The 20,459-nt window shown below is 40.4% G+C and overlaps 3 protein-coding genes across 3 annotated transcripts; 2 read left to right on the forward strand and 1 right to left on the reverse strand.

The window, feature by feature from the left end:
* Positions 1-973: 973 nt before the first annotated feature.
* Positions 974-2,380, forward strand: LOC130552262 (uncharacterized). The gene is made up of 2 exons (XM_057330483.1): positions 974-1,766; positions 2,193-2,380. Exons 1-2 carry the CDS (start codon positions 974-976, stop codon positions 2,378-2,380), a joined length of 981 nt encoding a protein of 326 aa, XP_057186466.1.
* An 811-nt stretch (positions 2,381-3,191) lies between these two features.
* LOC130552261 (proline-rich protein 36-like) lies at positions 3,192-9,178 on the forward strand. The gene is made up of 2 exons (XM_057330482.1): positions 3,192-7,489; positions 8,005-9,178. Exon 1 carries the CDS (start codon positions 4,952-4,954, stop codon positions 6,770-6,772), a length of 1,821 nt encoding a protein of 606 aa, XP_057186465.1. The 5' UTR covers positions 3,192-4,951; the 3' UTR covers positions 6,773-7,489; positions 8,005-9,178.
* A 6,515-nt stretch (positions 9,179-15,693) lies between these two features.
* On the reverse strand, positions 15,694-18,261 carry irx3b (iroquois homeobox 3b). The gene is made up of 2 exons (XM_057330025.1): positions 17,986-18,261; positions 15,694-17,238 (listed from the first exon to the last, which is right to left on the reverse strand). The coding sequence occupies exons 1-2, from the start codon at positions 18,163-18,165 to the stop codon at positions 16,345-16,347; spliced, it is 1,074 nt and encodes a 357-aa protein (XP_057186008.1). The 5' UTR covers positions 18,166-18,261; the 3' UTR covers positions 15,694-16,344.
* Positions 18,262-20,459: the final 2,198 nt, after the last annotated feature.

Raw genomic sequence — 20,459 nt, forward strand, 5'->3', positions numbered from 1 at the left:
AAGGCGGAGAAGTGCGAATTCCACGCTGAGTCTGTTACGTTCCTTGGCCACATCGTTTCCTCGAGCGGAGTCAGAGCTGATCCTGTTAAGATAAAGGCTGTCGCCGAATGGCCCATCCCCGACTCTCGCAAGACACTGCAGCGCTTCCTTGGTTTCGCCAACTTCTATCGGCGATTCATTAGGAATTTCGGCGTAACCGCCTTTCCACTCACGACATTGACCTCCACCTAGATGCCGTTCAGATGGAACCATGATGCTCAGGTTGCCTTTGACATTTTAAAGTCTCGTTTTGTCTCTGCTCCTGTTTTGTCTGTTCCAGATCCTACACGCCAATTCATTGTTGAGGTCGATGCATCGGATGTCGGGGTCGGTGCAGTACTGTCTCAGCGATCCGCCTCTGATGAGAGGGTGCACCCTTGCGCCTTCTTCTTTCACCGCCTTAGCCCTGCTGAACGTAATTATGACATTGGTAATCGGGAGCTGTTAGCGGTACGAATGGCCTTGGGAGTGTGGCGCCACTGGCTGGAGGGGGCAGCGCAGCCCTTCTTGGTCTGGACGGACCATAAGAACTTGGAATACATCCGTTCAGCCAAGAGGGTGAGCTCGCGCCAAGCCTGATGGGCACTCTTCTTCGGTCGATTCAACTTCACCCTCTCGTTCCGGCCTGGGTCCAAGAACGTGAAACCCGATGCTCTCTCGTGTCAGTTCGAGGCTCCAGAGAGGGAGTTCCCGATCGAGACCGTCCTTCCTAAGGGATTGGTAATCGGGGCTCTCTCTTGGGGTATCGAACGGCGAGTGGCAGAGGCTGGACGGGGGGGTTCAAGTACCAGTCAAGTGCCCAGAGGGCAGGTTGTCGGTGCCGGCTGCGCTGCGCTCGGATGTCCTCCGGTGGGGTCATTCTTCTAGGTTAGTCTGCCATCCAGGAATTCGGGGAACTTCGGCAGCCATCCGCCAGCGTTTCTGGTGGCCTTCTATGGCCGCTGATGTCAAACAGTTTGTGTTGGCCTGCACCATATGCGCTCAAAACAAGTCGCTCAATCACCCTCCTGCTGGTCTGCTTCGTCCCTTGCCCATCCCCTCCCGCCCATGGTCTCATATAGCCCTTGATTTTGTAACAGGACTTCCTGTATCCATGGGGAACACCGTGATCCTCTCGGTGGTGGATCGCTTCTCCAAGGCGGTCCATTTTATTCCACTCCCCAAACTCCCCTCAGCCCGGGAGACTGCTCAACTGATGGTAGACCACGTCTTCCGCCTCCATGTCCTGCCAGTCGACGTCGTGTCTGATAGGGGCCCTCAGTTCTCATCCTGGTTCTGGAAGGAATTCTGTAGACAGATCGGGGCCTCTGCGAGTCTGTCTTCAGGGTTTCATCCTCAGACCAATGGGCAATGCGAGTGGGCCAACCAGGATCTAGGAAGAATGCTCCGCCCATACCGCATCACTAAAGTGGTTAATCCGGTGGCCGTCAGGCTCAGACTTCCTCCCTCCCTTGGTCGGGTTCACCCTGTTTTCCATGTGTCCAGGGTTAAGCCTGTGCTTCGATCACCTCTCCATCCTGCCGGCAATCGCCCTTCCAGCCCGCCCCCTCGTCTAGTGGATGGCTCCCCGGCCTACTCGGTCAGGAGACTACTGGACGTCCATCGCCGGGGGAGGGGCGTTCAGTACTTAGTGGACTGGGAGGGATATGGTGCAGAGGAGAGGAGTTGGGTCCCATCCCGGGACATTCTGGACCAGGCCTTGATCAGGAACTTCTACCGGAGACAAGGTGAGCCCCCTCCTAGGACGCCCAGAGGCGCCGCTTGGGCGGGGGGAGTACTGTCGGGTCCCGGGTCTAGCACTTCTGTTTTATGTTCTTCCTCTGTGTGTGTTTACACTAGACCTCGCCTGACAGTTCACCATGTGCTCAGCTCCGCGTTCTTGACCCCGCTCCTCTTGTCTACTAATCATTAACCACTATTGCTCTCTTCACATCACCTGGTGTCACTCTCTCTCTCCAGCTGCTCCTCATTCCACACTGATTTCCTCCCCTTCTTATTTCTCGTGCTTCCCCCAGTTTGTGTCGGATCGTTAGTGTTTGCTGCACAAGCATAGCCAGTCTTAGACTATCTTAAGTATCTTGTCCGGAAGTATCTTGTGCCAGTCTAGTCGTGATATCTTGGTTGTAATCTTGTTATCTTTTCTTGCTACTCAGTACTCACCATTTGTCCTGTCTGGCTCCAGTGCTGTTACCACTACCGGGTGTCTGCATTTTTCTGCCTTGTTTACCCCAGCGACCACGGCTACCGGACCTCACCTCACGTCTATCTGGGGAAGCGGGAACAAGCTCTCTCACGGAGAGAGAACTATCTCTGCCGGTCTTCTCCTCACCAAGGGTTCTAGGCGCCAGTGCTGCTGTATTGGCTTCTACCGCCGTGGGTCCGGGTTCGGGCATACAATTTCGGCTGGACTGTCTTCCCCTCTGTTGAGGACTCCCTGCCTCACTACCGTCAAACGGGACACTCGGATTTATGCTTCTCTTGGAGGACACTTTAACTCACAACCACCAAACGAGACACTCGGATTAACGCTTCTTTGGAGACTCTACCTCGCAACTCCCTCACGGTACTGTTGACTCACGCTTCTCCCTATTGGAGACTCCTCACTAGCACCATATTGTGACGTACGGTCTACTCTCCTCCCGAGGCAAGTCCCGGCCCTGTCACCTCTCCCCTATGGTCTTTACGGCCGAGCGCTCGAGCCATTTCCCCAAGCCCTGGTTGTCCCACATTGTCTGTCCTGTTATGGAAGTCATTTCGTGCCAATTGCTGTCTGTGATTATCTTTGTGAAATAAATCTGTTAAACTGCTTTTGACTCCGGTTCCATCCCTGACACGATTATGATTACTATAATACACTCAAGTAAACATATGAATATAATAACATCTGAAGTATGAGAGACCGTTTTTTACATGTCAGCTTTATTTGCTTAAAGTATTTCCTAGATATATAAAATTTAAGGGTAAGGGTGTTTAAATTAAAAAAGGTCTCTAAAGACTGTTTGCTTTTAAAAGTGCACTATATTTAAAGAAGGTCTAACTCTCGTCTGAATGTCTGCATTTGTATGGTTATAAATGTTATCAAATAGTCGACCAAACTTTATAATAATAATAATAATAACAAAATGAAATATGAATGTGGCTGGAGATGGAAATGCTTTTTGATACGCTTCTTTCCATCCCTCAGAGATGATTTTTACAAGACCATCTTCACACATTTATTACCGCTCTGTTGAGCGCTTTCAAACAGTCCTGATTCATAAGCACCGCTGTACTTTGATGCCACTGGAGAAAGTGATAGACGCATTTGAAAGGAATCTATTTGGCACTTCAGCTCTTTTGTCAGTCTTTTCCCACAGAGAAAAAACAACAACAGAGGACAGGTTTTCTTTGTATTTCCTTTCTCATGTTCTCCACCCTTAGTTCTTTCTCTTTCGACCTTTTTTGCTGTGTCCAGGGGAATCATTACGGTTTTGCTGAATATTTTATACACCTCAATCCTGTCTTTTTATTCACCTGACAAATGCCATCCCTTACCTGCCAAAGGCTTCCGGAAATAAAATACATGCTGCTGTGGATACACCTGGAAGTCGGCCCATCAGTCTGTTTAAACAAGTATTGCTGTCATCTCTTGAGTGCATGAAACACGTATTTTATTGCTTTACCCCATGAAATTAATTAGTGTTCTTATTATTACCTTCCATTTCGTCTTCTTTCCTCTGCTGTCCTATCTTTCCCTCACATCCCCTTCTCTTTTCTCCACCCATACACTGTAAAAAAATAATTGTCGGTTTTAGTTGTTTCAACTTATTTTTATTTGTAGACACAACATTTTTTTTATAAATTGTTGAGACAACAAGAAAATGTAAGTTTCTTGGTTCTTAACTAGGGTGAAAGTTGAATTAACGAGCACAATTGTTGTTTAAACTAAAAAAAAAATGCTTCTTGAAACAATCGCATCATATAAGTATCGCGAGATTGAAGCAGATCAAGGATCTCCTGCACGTCTCTCAGTTTCCCGCCTTGGTGACCCTGACAGACATTCTTCTCTCTGCATTAACGATGAGTTTTTAATTAGTATTATTTCACAATGGTTTTAACTATATTGTAAACTAATCTTACCACCCCGCGCGTTTACTAGGCTAGTAGCTTGCCGTGTTTGCTCAGCTCAGTCAGCCAAAATGTTTATGATATCCAATCAAATCAAAGAAGGTGGGAGTTGCTGTTTACAGAAGTTTGAGGAAATTCTGTTAATGGTAAACAAGTGCAACCTACGATGTAATTAGCAACGCATTTAACTTGTTTTACAATAGAAATGTTCAGCAACTTCCATAAATACAGTTAATTATTGTTCCCTTTCTGTCGGTCTCTCGACGTTGTGTCGAGCCTACAGATGGGGTTCGCTCTTGAGAATCTATCAACTTCTGACTAGTTTAGAAAAGGCCAATGAAATTGGTGAATGAAATTTGCATGCCGGACTCCGCCCCCGGATATCCGGGTATAAAAGGGAGACGGCGTGCTGCATTCATTCACCTTTTGTTCTTCGGAGCCTTCACAGTGATTGACTTCGAGACTTCAATCTCTATGCCGAATTACTGCTGGAATCTTATGACGTGGTGCAGCGGATGGTCCCTTCCTGCAGCGACTTCCCCTGGGCGTCTCGGCAGTTTCAGAAGTATTCAAGTTTTTTTCTCTAAAAGAGCAAATCTCTCCAGCGTGGCATGTCCCGCTGTTCTCATGGGTGCAACACACTCATTGAGGAGGGGGACGGACATGATGTCTGCTTCCAGTACGCTGGGGCAGACGTTGTGGATACGTCCTGCCTGCACTGCGGGCGGTTGACGATTCAGATGTTGCATCACAGGTGGCTGTGTTCCCACGGGACTCAGCCACCACCTCGTCTGCTCCCCGTTCCATGACGGCAGGACTACGCCCTCCGGCTCTGGCGCCCCCCACTCAGGCAGCCCCCCCGGAAGAGACACCGAAGAGGAGACCATCGCCCCATCAGCAGCCGCGGCGAAAGCGGCCCTCATGGGAAGACCCCAGGGAGATCGAGAATAACATCAGGCCCGACCCCAGCCACTCCATCGCTGGGGGATCGGAGAGGGACGGTTCCTACCCCGTCTCACCACCTGCTGGCCCCCTCCGGGGGGCTAGCGCCCACTTACTCACAAAGAGAGCTTCCTCTCTCTCTGGGTCATTACAGCCGCTCCCACTCTCGGCACGACGATGGCGAAGCACAACGTTGAGTATAAACACCAGCCCTCAGCATTCTCAATCAGACAGTGCGTTGAGCTGCGCAATCGCCAGGCAGGAAAAACAGCAGAGCCAATCTCCTCCCCGGGGGCCCTCCCCCGGCAAGGGATCCGTATTGCTGGCCATCGAACCACCCCCCACGGGCGATGAAGCAGATCAACCCCCTAGTCCCCCTGTCTCGGTTCCTGGGAGCTTGGCTCAGCTTCCCAGGCCGTCAGGCTGGCTAGGGAGGACGATCCGTCTCGGCTACGCGATCCAGTTCGCCAGACGCCCTCCCAAGTTCGGGGCATCCTCTCTACCTCAGTCAGAGGTGGGGATGCGCCCGTGCTTTGGGCCGAGGTTGCCACCCTTCTGGCGAAGGGAGCGATCGAGCCCGTCCTACCAGTCGAGATGTTCAACGGGTTTTACAGCCCGTACTTCATTGTCCCAAGAAAGGCGGGGGGCTGCCCCCCATCCTAGATCTGCGTGCCCTGAACAAGCACCTACACAAGCTGCCGTTCAGGAGGATCACGCAGAAGCGCATCCTGACGTCTGTCAGATGTCAGGACTGGTTCGTGGCAATCGACCTGAAGGACGCGTACTTTCATGTCTCGATCCTCCCTCGACATCGGCTGTTCCTACAGTTCGCTTTCGAGGGGCGGGCATGTCAGTACAGGGTCCTCCCCTTCGGTCTGTCCCTGTCTCCACGTGTCTTCACGAAGATCGTGGAAGCCGCCCTCCTTCCCCTCAGGGAAAGAGGTGTGCAGATACTGAACTATCTCAACGACTGGCTCATCTTGGCACACTCGCGAGATCTGTTGTGTACACACAGGGACCTGGTGCTCGGTTGGGGCTACAGGTCAACTGGGAAAAGAGCAAGCTCTCCCCCGTGCAGAGCATCCTCTTTCTCGGTATGGAACTCGACTCGGTCTCCATGACAGCGCGACTGACTACAGAGCGCGCCCAGTCAGTGTTGAACTGCCTGAAGGTTCTCAGGCAGTCAGCGGTGCCCCTGAAACAATTTCAGAGGCTCCTCGTATACATGGCATCCTCGGTGGGGGTGGTCCCCCTCGGGTTGATGCACATGCGACCGCTCCAACACTGGCTGCAGAGTCGGGTTCCTTGGAGAGCGTGGCACACCGGCAGCAGGCGTATGGTCATCACGCCTGTCTGCCGATGCACCCTGACCCCCTGGTCTTCCATGACCTTTTTGCGGACAGGAGTCCCCCTAGGGCAGGTGTCAAGGCACGTCGTGGTGACGACGGATGCCTCCCTGCAGGGTTGGGGTGCAACGGGCATGCAGTGTCGGGGCGGTGGACGGGCCCCCGCCTGCGTTGGGGGGACATCCGGGGAGGAGCCCGGCATGCAAATTTCATTCGCCAATTTTCATTGGCCTTTTCTAAATACTCAGAAGATGATAGGTTCTCAAGACAAAGCCCATTCTGTCGGTTCGACACAACGTCTCGTTCCCTCCATCAGGGAACCGAGGTTACATCCGTAACCAAGACGTTTTCTTTTATTGCACTTATGCTTTTTGTTGTCCTTATGTTGTTCCAATTGCTTCCATTGTTTCCCTCATCTGTAAGTCGCTTTGGATAAAAGCTTCTGCTAAATGATTAAATGTAATGTAAATGTATTATTTTGAAGAAAATAGACCCTCTGTTCTATGGATTCTGGATGACAGTTGAATGAAGAGGACATGCAATCTCTGCTCTCGTAGTTCATCAAATCAGTGTATAATAACAAGGCATTATACATCAAAGTCACTACAACAAGTTGTGTCCCTTACCTTGTTTTTATGCCGACTGAAGGCAAATTGACTTGAAAAATCATTTATTTAGGCAGCATGGGACATCACAAGATTCATTATCGCTATTAGTCCGTGTCTACACCGGATGCGGTGCGATGCGACAAGAGACAATAGAACGTATTAGAACCCATTATACTTTTAAATTTTGTCCACACCGGACGTGGCGCGGTGCAACGCAACAATCCCATTAGAACAAGTCGTGTGTCACGTCGCGTCATGTCCGGTGTAGACATGGTGTTACTCTGTCTTTCTCATTTTAATTTTGTAATGGTTTTTGAGTTTGTCATTTTTGTTTTTTAGATTGTTGCTGAATTCAGCCAGCTGATGTCCGCTGACCTCATGAGGTCCTTTTATAGTGGCCTAGATGTACATTTGCCAAACAAAATCCTACTGTGGCTTGATGCTAATGTAAGTATTTTTTGTTATCCAATAAGATTTCTTTATTTGGCATTCACACAATACTCTGTTTAAAATATTTAGTTTTTTGCAATGTTCTTGTGTATTGTGTGTGTGTGTGTGTGTGTGTGTGCGTGTGCGTGCGTGTGTGTGTGCGTGTGCGTGTGCGTGTGTGTGTGTGTGTGCGTGTGTGTGTGCGTGTGTGTGTGTGTTTGTGTTCATTCATTGACATTTCAGGACTCATTTCAGGACTCACACTAGAACTGCTTTTTTTTGGCATGTCTAAGGATTCCTCCAGTATTTTAAAGCTTTGTGGGGTATGTTTAAAAATACATCACAGAGGTCACTCTTTGAAGTAAAGAAGTTGTAGAAATTACATCATAATAGGCACACCTGAAAACTAGTCGCGTTGAATCAAAAATAGGACACTGTCGAGTGTCTGAAAGCGCTTGCCAGCCTGTCTTACATCAATATCTGAGTGCTTACTAAATTTACTCATTTCAATATTTTTCCTTTTGTATTTTCAGCCAACTGATAAAATGATTTTCTTAGAGGCATTCACATGGATATTTTGATTGTAAGTGAGGAGCTACGCGAAGACGTCTTTCCAAAGGAAATAAATGAAATCTCGCCAATTCTTGAAGAATGTCAGGTTCTTACTGATATCTCGGATGTCCCCAAGGCTTTTGGACTCCTGATGGGTTTACTTTATGCTGTGAACATTGACTACCCCAAACACCCCAAAAGTAAGCCTTTGAGGCTATGCAAAAACACATAATGAACATTGGAGGAAGCAGCTGGTCTTCATGTGTGCATGGTCTCTGCAACAAGTTGCTACCTAAAAGTAACTTTTTTAAGAGAAGTTTCTGGGTTTTGTATACCTTTTGCAAATGTTGTAATGTTGGGTCATGTTTGTTTACACATCTCATGTGAACGAGTTTATTTAAATAGACACAATCTCCTAAGAATATTATACAGTAATTACATGTTGTAATTCATATTTTAATACAGTTTGATGTGCTAGTTTTTCTTCACTGTAAAAAAAAACAAATTTTGAAGTGCAACCAAATTGATTTTACAAGGCAGTTGAAATGGAAAGTAAACAGTAAAATAAGTTTGTTATGTAATATAATAGTAAAATATCAGATTGAAATGACTTGTAAAGTCAGTTTGATTGCAAAAATGTTGTGCCGATGAAGTTAACACAATGCAAAAATGTTTGTCATCTTAACAAAAAAATGTAAGGCAGTGGGGTACAAATGTGCTTAAGTTGACTCATTGATAAGTTAAAATAACAAATACATTTGTTGTCTGAACTAGAAAATAATACTTAAGTCAACTAGGAAAAATAATTAAAAGGACTAATTTTAAAAGGTTGACTCTACTTTGAAGGTAAGTTAATACAACAAGAAATTTATAGTCAACTTAACAAAACATTTTAAGGCAGCGGGGTAACAATGTTTTTTGTGTTGACTCAACAAATTGTTTTTTACAGTGTATTAATCCAACCGAAAGCAGTTCTGACAATAGTAGTACTGAAAACACAGAGTTATTGAATACCTAAATCTAGTCAGTCAGACGAAATTCTGTGTTTTTCAGCTGAATGTCTTCATATTTAATTTAAGTGTGTGGTAATGTTTTTCTCTACAGGTGTGAGCTTTTCTAAAGCATTGCCTACGGGTAGTGTGCTCTCAAAATAAAATTTTCAGCTGATCTCCTGACTGATGCTTTTGTTTAGCTGGCCTTGGTTTTACATGTGGACTCCTGTGATTGAGCGAATGTCAATACACATTTCACTCAAGCTGACACAAGAAAATGCTTAAACCTTTTTGCTCAACAATGACTTTTGCTCAGTCATTCAGCAGACGCTTTTATCCAAAGCGACTTACAGATGAGGTAAACAATGGAAGCAATAGGAACAACATAAGGACAACAAAAAGCATAAGTGCAATAAAAAAATGGTCTCATATAGCCTACCACAGTATACAGAGTGTTTTTTATTTTTAGAAAGAGTAGAAAAGAGATAGAAGTCAGAACTGATCGGTTAGGTGTTGACGGAAGAGATGTGTCTAAGGTTTCATGTTTAAGGTTCATCATTTTTTAATATGTCCATATGTTTGTGAGTAAAATTCCTCAAGACAGCGCGATCGGGTGTGTTGGGAGTGGAAACTTGGCTCTAAGAGGGCACATCATGTCAGATAGTTTTCTAACCCAAAGTACCAAAGTACCTTTACAAAATAGACTTATGGAGTGCCACAAGGCCCTGTCTTCAGCCCTGACCTGCCTCTCAAACTCTGAACTTAGCTGATATCTTGAGTCAGTGAGGTCTAACAGATTTCTTTAGATTCAATGTCTAAACCAAAGAATATCAACTTTGTGGAGAGATGTATTACTGTACATTGTATTCTGTTTATCTAATAAAGAGGAAATGTGTTTCTCAAAGCTCTAATCTACCCTATCATGAAAACTACCCTAAGAAATATCTAGGTATTTTTTCATCTCATCTAATAATGGCACCTCACCCCATAATTTAAAATGAATTGCCCAAAACTATTTACACAGTTAGTAAGATTTAATGTCCTGACTTTAGGTTAATGAAATAAATAATTTTGTGTGTACAGAATGATTTCATTAGTGTATTACATTAATATAAAAACAGAGTTTTTTTGTTTGGTTTTGGCATTATGTTAATGACAATCATTTTGCAATGATTATATTAGACACAGGTGTGTGCTTGTGTACATATACAGTTACATCAGAGCTGAGCTCACCAGCACTCTTCGCTGCTGGTGTGGTGTTTCATTAGAGAGTTTGTGCGAGCTGGCAAATGTGACCACTAGAAGCCAACTACACTTCACCGTCAGGCCAGTGAAGGACATGGGTGCTGGGTCATCGGGAAAGATATGGCTCTCTCATCTTGGTGCTATTTAAACAGGCATGTGAGAGGAGCGACCGTCAGGTTTTGTAAGATTTAATTCACTTTGCAGATATCTGTAATGATCATACTCCTCATATAGGTCAATGAACTTTATATTTACCTCTGCTCACACAAAGACACAACATCTCATCTCTGTGGGTAACTGCAAAGGGTTGCCCAAGCTGCATAACACTTTGTTTATCACTGTAGTTTTATTCAAGGTGACTTACAGATACTTTTTTATTAATAGGTGTGTTCCCTGTGAATCAGCTTTAGATTTGTCAGCTAAAGGTGTTCAATGGTGACATGCATTAAGGGTATTCTGTCACTTTTATAAAACATTATAAAGATTTTTACAATGATTTTCATGTCATTCCCACCACATCTTAAAGGGATACTCTAAAAAAGAAAATTTGGTCATGAATTACTCCCCCTCCCCCCAATATGTTCCAAGCCTGTATGAATGTATATTATTCTGTTAAAAACAAAGAAAGATATTTGGAAAAATGTTAGCAACTGACATTTCTGGAACATCTTTTCTTTCTTTGTGTTCAACAGAACAATGGAATGTATATAGATTTGGAACAACTTAAGGGTGAGTAAATGATGAGAATTTTCATTTGTTCATTGTGTTTTAGAACAATAGAAATAAAAAAATGATGGTCCAAAGGCAAAGACTAAGTTCATAGCTAGCATATATCTATGGTAGCAAAGTACGTCAACTTTTATAGTAGTTCAATTTTGTTGTAGTGGACATAATATAAAATTATTGGATTCTGTGTGTGTGCGTGCATGCATGCATGTGTGTAAATACTGTATATAACTATTTTTCAAAAAAATTGTATTGAAATGTTTTATGTTTATTCCGCTAATTGTTTATTATTATAGCTTTTGAAATGCAATACATATTACTTCTGTATCCAGGAATAAAAAGAAAAAAGGCATACAAGTTTCCAAAACAGAAAAAAATACATTTTTTATTAAAGTTTGAATAAAAAGCAACCCATGGGACTAGTTAATATTCTTGTCTGATAAAGATTTGCTATAAAACGCTTGGAAACAGCAATGTCACCGCGGATAAGTGTCAGAAAACACGATTTCAAGCCACTTAATTATTCTGGATGTGGATTTAACCATTTGACCCAATATCCCATTTAATGTTTGCTTTCCTCAATTAAAAAAAAAAACGATCATCTGCTCATCTGTTTAAGATATGTTTATTCCAAACTCACAGTTTTCAACAACTGTATATTTCTTTCAATATAACTCATACAGAGTCCATCCTGAAAACAGGGTGAGCGAGACTCCAGGGAATTCATAGAGGTTGAGGTTTTAATACTGGTAATTACATTCCAATCTTCTTGTGAATCCACCTGTAAAATTGTATTAGCCATGCGATTTCCCATGGTCCTGTGGGGTGACAGCCCAGTAAGGAAGTCCTATTTTGGATGTTTGATTATTTAGTTAGAGAGTGATCTTAGGTCTCACATTTCTCAAGGTCATGGGAGTTTCCAGGGAGAGTTTTGTGTGAGTATTACAGCAGGCTGAGGATGACAGAAGTTGGACGGATGTTTAGGTGGGTTCTGGTTATTTGAAAATGTCGGGTTGTTTTAGACAAACTCAGATATAGACAAACACAAAAGCTGTTTTCAATTAACATAAAATGACCGTAATTAGAACCTTAAAAACCCAGAAACCCAGCCACTGGTTTGAACAACTATTATTTATTAGAGAATATAACTAAATTATATCTTGTTAAATCTACACTGTAAAAACTCATAATTTTACAGAATATTTCTGTTTTTTTACAGATTTTCCACGTTAAATGTAAAAAACTGAATTGACTGTACGGATTTTTTAATGTATTTTGAAATACGGTCAAACAAGCGTAAAATTACAGAAAAACACCGGTAATTTACATATAAATAAACATGGGGAAAATTACAGGGAAAAACTGTAATTTTACAGTTTTTTTCTGGCGAAGACAATTTCCGGTTTTATTTGACAAGGTTTTAATTTTTACAGTTTTTTTTAAATACGGTCAAAACTGTAAAATTACAGAAAAAGCCGGCATATTTACAAGAAAGACTGGGAAAACTATTTATTATATATCCTGTAATTTTACAGAAAATTTTATGTGGCATATTTCTGTCACTCCATCTTACAGAAAATGTCCATTTTTTTACGGAATTGTTTTTACAGTGTGATATTTTTTTGATTAGACAGGTGAAATGTTAAACTTTAAAAAACAAAATTTTTACACTATGTTTGTAAAGAAACAAATAGAACAAATAAATTTGAATAAACATGAAGATCACGATCTAATCTTACACAAAACAAGAATGATAAAACAAACATGTTTGAAGATTGACCTTAAGGATTACAGTATTACTCATTCACTCACATGTCCCACAGCTGTGGCCGACAGACATCATGTTGAAACTCACGCAGTCATGTTAGTTGACTGCCAGCACATTTTCTCAAATAAAAGTGAAGTTGTGTCTTATTAGTTCGCACACTGCCTCTACATTTTGGTGCAGCATGATGATATGGTGGAGCAGTGAGAACATTTAGGGAAGTTGTTTTCAGGGTTATGCTACTGTACTGCTGTACTGTCCTGCGTTCATGTCCCATCAGCTGATCAAAGGTTAAAAACTTGATTTGTCTACAGGTGGAATCACAATCACATTCATTTCAAGGGTATTCTTTGAACGCTTTTACATTTTACAGGATTCAAAACTTCTCACCATATTGTAGGTGTTTGTTTTGGCGTTGCTATGCAGTTGCTAAGGTGGTCTGAATGGATTTAAGTGTTTCTCTGTGGCGGCTATGGTGGTTTGGCCTGACTGTTAGTGGCCTAAGTCCAAAAAGCACACACCCATGTCCCTATTACAGTATACAGTCCTGATTCCCTCATTCAGTAAACTATGGAATTTCCTCACCTGCTTAATTGTCCTTCAGAAAAAATATAATCTAAAATAGTCTTTCAGTAAAAATATCTAAACATCCTTTAGGGTGAGAAGCAAAATCCACTCACGTGGTCTTTATGTTGGGAAAGAGGGATATAAGCAAAACAATGGGAAGTGTGGAAACATGTGTTAGAACAAGGTATTGGACAAAAACAGCAGAACCACCAAACCATCAGTATTAGCAGACATAAATCATAAAATGTAAAAAAGCAAGTTTTCTTTATTAATTTATTTTATATTTACCTTTGATATCTGCAGTTTCATTTTTGTATAAGTTAAAGCAACTTACAACTAGCCAATATTAAAATAGTTGAAATGACTTCAGTACAGAGACTTCGTCCATAAATGTGTCTTTAAGGTACACTTTTCGAAATTGAGATTTATACATCATCTGAAAGCAAAATAAATACTTTGTTAAGATAGGACAATATTTGGTCGAGATACAACTATTTGAAAATCTGGAACCTGAGGGTGCAAAAAAATCTAAATATTGAGAAAATCCCCTTAAAAGTTATCCATCAGAGGCGCTGTAGCAGGCCGTTGCTAAGAAGAAACAGCTTTAACGCTCTCTATTGGCTTACCGCTATAATGACGTTGTGGAGAGTAGATGAACTCGAAAGCAGAAATTCTAAGCTTTACATAGATACGAAATTTGAGTGGGTAATTCCCAAAGAGCGGGCTGCAGTGAGCGATGTTTGTAGGCATATTTCCAGACATTTTTGTTTGCGATTTTGCTGCATCCACTTTACTTAATATCCTAATGTTTTTTGGCATAAAAGAAAAATCGATCATTTTGACCCATACAGTGTTTTGTTGGCCATTGCTACAAATAAACCTGTGCTACTTGTGACTGGTTTTGTGGTCCATGCAGGGTCACAAATACAAGCAATTGCCCGAGCAAACAGTGCTTGAGCTGTCTCTTTATTTCTGTCTCTTTAAACCATGTTTCAATGCTAAAAAAGGCAGAAGGTATACTAAAATGCAGCATCTGTAAAAAATAATCTTCTGTCAGTCCAGTTGCAGATTCAGTCTTGATGATCACTGAAGAATAGACCCTTAGAGACGTGTGATAATTGTGTCTCTTCATTCGCTTTAATGCTTACTCAAGAAACAATCTATTAACATAATTGTTCTGTAACTCCTTTAAAGGGCCTTGTGGGAATAGGGTGAGGAATTTTTAACTCAGTGACGGGTGAATGGAGGGACTCCAGTCTGTCTTCTTTCCCCCCAATCCAGACGAAGGTCCATTGTATCCTGCTGAAAGAGTTTCCCTCTGAAAGCCGGTCAGACGCAAGCATGAAATCACCTCCCTAGTTTGTCCTCTAAACTGCAAGCAAATACAACAGCTTCAATATTCACGCTCATGTTATTCCAAACTCAAACCCGACTTTCTTTTTTGTGTGATGATTCATAAAAATAATGTTTTACCAATCTTTAAGTATTGCTCTTTCCTATGACAGGTCTATAGCCAAAGAACACCGTTAACCTACATCTTATAAAAGTAGTTCAAAAAAGAGTTTTTGTTAAAAGAGTTTTTGTGCAGACAAAAATGTAAGTCAGGTGTCACCGAAACTGTTTGTCAAATCTAGGTTTAATACAGAGTGACGTCTTAGAGGTTATTAGGAAAATATCATCTGTTCAATAACTTCAGGAGAATATAGTGCAAGTTGCACTGTAAGATGTTTGTAACGTATGTTTTCAAGCATAATCAGCTGTACACGTCATTAAATATATGATTTAAAACCTTGACTAGTCATGAATTGATATAAAATAAAAAGTAGTCCTAAATAGTAGGCTACTAAGTGCATTTCTGCCACCTTGCATTTCTTAAGTTCCATTAGAGATTTACAAAACAAACGAGTTAAATACAAATAACAACAAGATAATTTTGCGAATTGAGCTAAGCAAATTACGCTTGGAAAATTGTGATCTCAAAATGTGTCTCTGATATGTCACTTCAGTGCCTGCAGAGGGCGCTGTAACGCTAAGAAGTTCATTTGAATGACAGCGTGTCAAATATGAGCCATCTGCTTTTTTAAAGAAAATCCCTCATTCATTAATATTTTAGCCTTGGATAAGCAATACTATACAACTGCACGACTCTAAACATTATCCATAGCCTACTGTAGTTGTTAATTGACGTCGGCATTTTCAGTTCTTAATATTGACAGCTTTAATGGAGCAGGTTAAAATTAGACGTGAATATTTTAAGGAAAAATAAAATAAAGCTGTTTTGGATTTTAAAGATTAAATGCAAATCTTTCAAATAAAAGAAAGAAAGAAGACATTATGTGATTTTGGTTTAATAATCAAAATATATATGTCTTTGTACAATATTATTCCAGGTACATTTTTCATTTAATTTACAAAATCATTTGAAATATTCATTTTCCCTCATATATAAATGAAGCTAATGCAAAATTTTTGAAAGCAACAAAACATCCAGTCATCTGAAATTACATTAACAGAGAATTCATCAAAACACTTTCCTAAAGATAAACATAAATTCTGGTGTGACTTTATTGCGAATCCTTAAAACGGATATGCTACAATAACACAAATCACAATTCATCTGAACAAAGCTGTGTGTGTGTGTTTTAAGAAGGCTATGAGACCATTAGAGGACGAGACCCTTTTAAAAATTCCATACAGGCATTATAGCCTATCTGTGAAGTATCTCATACTGATATTGTATAAACTATTTATTTAGATTCATGTTTTTATATATATGAATAGAGTCTGAATCAAACCACCGTATAGGCTAATTTTGATTATTTGTTACTTGAAGACAAAATGTAGCCTATGTGAACAAGTCGGCAATATAAAACACATCATATAATCTCATATTAATTGAAGAGCTAATAGACAGCTTTAATAATCTATTATAAATTCAGGGCATCATGTAAAAATGTAATGTTTCTCTGATAGTTCAAAAATTTCCTGTGAGGAAGAAAAATATTAAAAACAAAAGTCCGGTTTATTCATAAGGTGTGAGTCCTCTGCTCTCCATGCTTCATGTGTATGTGGTTTTGTAAGTTGGTTTGGTGTTTAAGTCCGAGGTAATGGCTGGTTAATGCCATCTGATGGGCAGAAAAAGCCATTTTGGTCCAGTTTTGAACATGGAGAGGATTTCTGACTGCTTGAGCATCAGAGTTCCTCTGAATCCAAGAAGACTTTGTGGGACTGTCTGGCGTTGTTGCAGTTTCAGCCAAAGACCAGATTTTTGGCTTTTGAGTTGGACTTACATTGTCTAAGGGCTGCTGTGCTGCCGGGCTCTTTTTTATTTGGTCTCGATCAGCCTCGTGTGAGTCTGTATCAATTTGTTCTTTAATAATGTTGTTCACAAAACTCTTCTCAGCTTCTCTGTCATCATATTCCTCAGATGTATCAAAATCAGTCCGGTCGGACACTTTAGACACTGATTTCACATCATCCCCATATTCACAATCCTGCTTGTCTTCAAAATGTTCTGTGTCGATGTTCTCCAAGTCTATTTCCTCATCCTCATCTTTCCTGTCCCCATCCTCGATGTCGCTCGTGTACACGTTACCTTCCTCATCCGTTTGTGTTTTGGGAACCCAGGTCATTTTGTTCTCTTTTTTCAGTCTTCGCCGGGCGTTGGCGAACCAGGTGGACACCTGAGTCAGAGTCATTTTAGTAATAATGGCCAACATGATCTTCTCGCCTTTCGTAGGATAGGGATTCTTTCTGTGCTCACTGAGCCAGGCCTTCAGGGTGCTGGTGCTCTCACGGGTGGCATTCTTGGGTCGGGACGGATCTCCAAACTGATACTGATGTCCATATGGATAGAAGGCTGCGTGAGGGAACCCTGCATGATGAACACCGGGACTGTCTTTGAACTCGTATTGTGAGCCCTTCAAATAAAAACAAATATACATGAGCATATGTGTTTTTTGAGAAATCTGCATTTAATTTTTCAATTATAGATGAGCACAGTCCAAAGCAATGAATGAGCAAATATTATTAGGATTAGTTTTTATGGCTTTTTCCTGTATTTCACATTTGATCAAGTGAAAATGTGCTTATAGATGTCATATTAAATATAAATATATTTGTATAAAACCAGATCATTTAGTATTCAACACTGAAACACATGTGTCCAACAAAACATTTTTAACAGGTCCAGCAAAGAACCTCTCCTCATGGAAAAAAAATCAACTTGAGGATTTCATGAGTTGACCTTTGTGTTTCTAAATAAACATAGAAATAAATTATTGATAAGTTAGTTACATTGTAAGTTTGGATCAGCCAATAAAAACGAATTAAATGTATTTAAGTCTTTTTTTATTTAAACACTTTTAAAATGACAGGAATAGGTTAAAAACATACATTTTATCATCAGATCTGTGTGTTCCTGTTTTTAAAAGCAATAGAACAAACAAGGTTCTGTAAAATAACGAAATATTTGAACTTCTCATTGCTACAAATCCTTTTTTTTCTCTGCTTCTAGAAGTTCATTTTTATTTTAAATAAAATTAACATCCTTTAATTATACCGTTTCAGTCCTATGATCAGCTTTATAAAATGTGAGTAATAATTTACTTGAGTACACTCATAATTATAAACATCGGTATTGTGATTATTGTAAATGTTTGACTCACCAGTTGGTTCAGTATGGAGAGGTCGCTGGAGTAGGGAAGGAAAGCGCTGTATCCGTGCGCATTGGCGAAGGGTGTTCCATACATACTGGTGAGGACACTGGAGAGAGAGCCCGACGCGTTCAGATCCGCACCGGCTCGCCCAACGGCCGGCCCGTGCACCGGTCTGATGTACTTATACATGACTCTACCGATGAATAACAACCACCGATCGAGCCTCTGACACACGGGATTGAGTGGGGAAACTCACGGAGAGTCACAGTCTGTCTGAGGTGCACTGAGGTCAGACTCACATTGAGTGGGATTGTTCAAAACACGAATGTGATTGACATTTCTAGTGTCTCACAGGCCCCTCCTCCCACCCCAAAACTCTCTCTCTCTCTCTCTCTCTCTCTCTCTCTCTCTCTCTCTCTCTCTCTCTCTCTTTTACACACACAATGTCTCTTTTTGATAATCTGGTATATATAATATATATATATATATATATATATAATTTATATATATATATATTCATAAAATTGCGTTTATATAAACATAATTTAAACAAACGAGACAAACAACACTCAACAAATAAATTGATACTTGCTATAGCCAATTTAAACGTTTTAAACTATCATTTTATGAATTCTATATATTTAAGAAAAGTAGTAATATTGATTTACAATCAGAAAAATATAAACAATACTATTTAATATGAAAACAGTTTTCTGGCAAATAGCTATGTATAAAAGATATGTGTTAAAGGGCTCTGACACACCTTTGAAATTAATCCCTGAGAGAAATGATTTATTATCATCTAAACATCGCAATCGCCGTATTATTAACATTTCACAAATCTTATTTCACCGTGAAGATGATGCGATTTTTGTTTTACAGAGTTTTACACAAACAAATACCCTTTAAAAAGATTTTATATATATATAGCCTAATATTACTACTGCCATTATGCTTAAAATAACACAAAATAAATAACGAGCAAGACGTGGATGCTTAGTTGTTGATCTCAGACTAAGAATAAATATAACAAAATAAGGAACGAATCAATTATAATTGCTTATTTTTGACCAGAGTTCTACAGTCTTTAAAATGATTAGTCATGACGTCAGAGTCTGTAGCTATAGTGTTCATCTAATGTCAACCTTTCAGTGTGAAAGCTCAGTACAAATAATCGTCTTGTCTTAGTCTTAGCCTATGCCTTATATAACCTTAAAATAAAATTTAAATGAATACAATTTAAAAAAATGTCCAATGAAGTTGTGATTTTGAATTAATTTCACAAGAATATATTGTAGACCCATACTGATTTTGCACAGTAAATATATTAATAATACGATTAGGTAGAATGCTATTAAAAATTAAAATTGTGCTGCTAACCTATTGAGGATTCTACTAAAGCTCTCTTAAAGCAAATATGTGTGATGATGACAAAATATGTTTGAAGCTTTATTTTTTTTTTATTTGGTGATTATGTAATATCGGTCTTCCTGAGATAGAAGATGTGCATAAAAATATATTCCCTTCTAAATAAGAAGCCTGGAAAGAAAAACAGAAGATGTGCAAAGTTTAGAGTTTGATATCGGAAGATAAAACTCTGTTTAACTCTAGAATCTCACATTTTTCAATTTTTTAAATAAAAGATATTACAATAAATAATTTGATAAATTAATAAACGTCTGTCATTGCTTACTCACTATCAGGTTATTTCAAACCCACATTCTATTTTTTATGAAACACAAAAGTATATTTTATTAGAAGAATATTTGGACACCTGCCTATGCAATGACATGTCCCACGAGCTCTGAAAAGGGAGGATGGCCAAAACAGAGGTTGTACCTCAAATATCTGAAATCACTGACTTTAGACTTTACACGTTTATCATACATTTAGTGTTTTGTTTTCCTTTTTGGAGATGTTCACTATGAACTGTCATTTGGAAAGAGGTATTCCTTTGTTTGATTCAATGAAAAATATATAAAAGCATAAGCAAAAGGTCTGGAACAACATGAGGATACGTAAATGAAAGCAGAATTAACTTTTTTGTTATATAACCCATAACTCAATGAACAAATACTGTACATGTTCAGATGAAGCAAAACGTCTTCTGTGGCTTTAGTGACTCATGAAGACCTCATCATTGATCACTGTGACCTGAAATATAAACAATATGACGGTAGGACTTCTGAAGACTGAATAGTGTTTATAGATCGAGATCAGATGCAGTACTCTAACCCATTAGCATTGATTTGCACGCTGGACTCAGTAGGTGAAGTGCTAAAGAAAACCAAACAGAAATAGTGTCTGCAAATTACGTGAACATCATCCCATTGCTCCTTTTTACACCTGCTCTTAGCCACAAAGGGCTGGAATCTTTTGGAATCAATATTCTTCTTTCCCATTTAGTCAGGAGAACAATTTCCTTATGGCGGTCAAACGGATGAGCTCACAGCCAGTTATTCTTAAGTAATAGATACGGAGAA

Source organism: Triplophysa rosa, linkage group LG3 (assembly GCF_024868665.1).
Source record: "Triplophysa rosa linkage group LG3, Trosa_1v2, whole genome shotgun sequence".
NCBI classification, from domain to species: domain Eukaryota; kingdom Metazoa; phylum Chordata; class Actinopteri; order Cypriniformes; family Nemacheilidae; genus Triplophysa; species Triplophysa rosa.

Bases quoted from the DNA above. Each gene is read 5' to 3' on its own strand.
- LOC130552262 (XM_057330483.1), top strand. From the start codon at position 974: ATGGCCGCTGATGTCAAACAGTTTGTGTTGGCCTGCACCATATGCGCT. The intron at 1,767-2,192 runs GTGAGCCCCCTC...CTTGCTACTCAG, and splicing joins GAACTTCTACCGGAGACAAG to TACTCACCATTTGTCCTGTC.
- LOC130552261 (XM_057330482.1), top strand. From the start codon at position 4,952: ATGACGGCAGGACTACGCCCTCCGGCTCTGGCGCCCCCCACTCAGGCA.
- irx3b (XM_057330025.1), bottom strand. From the start codon at position 18,165: ATGTATAAGTACATCAGACCGGTGCACGGGCCGGCCGTTGGGCGAGCC. The intron at 17,239-17,985 runs GTGAGTCAAACA...TTTTATTTGAAG, and splicing joins TCTCCATACTGAACCAACTG to GGCTCACAATACGAGTTCAA.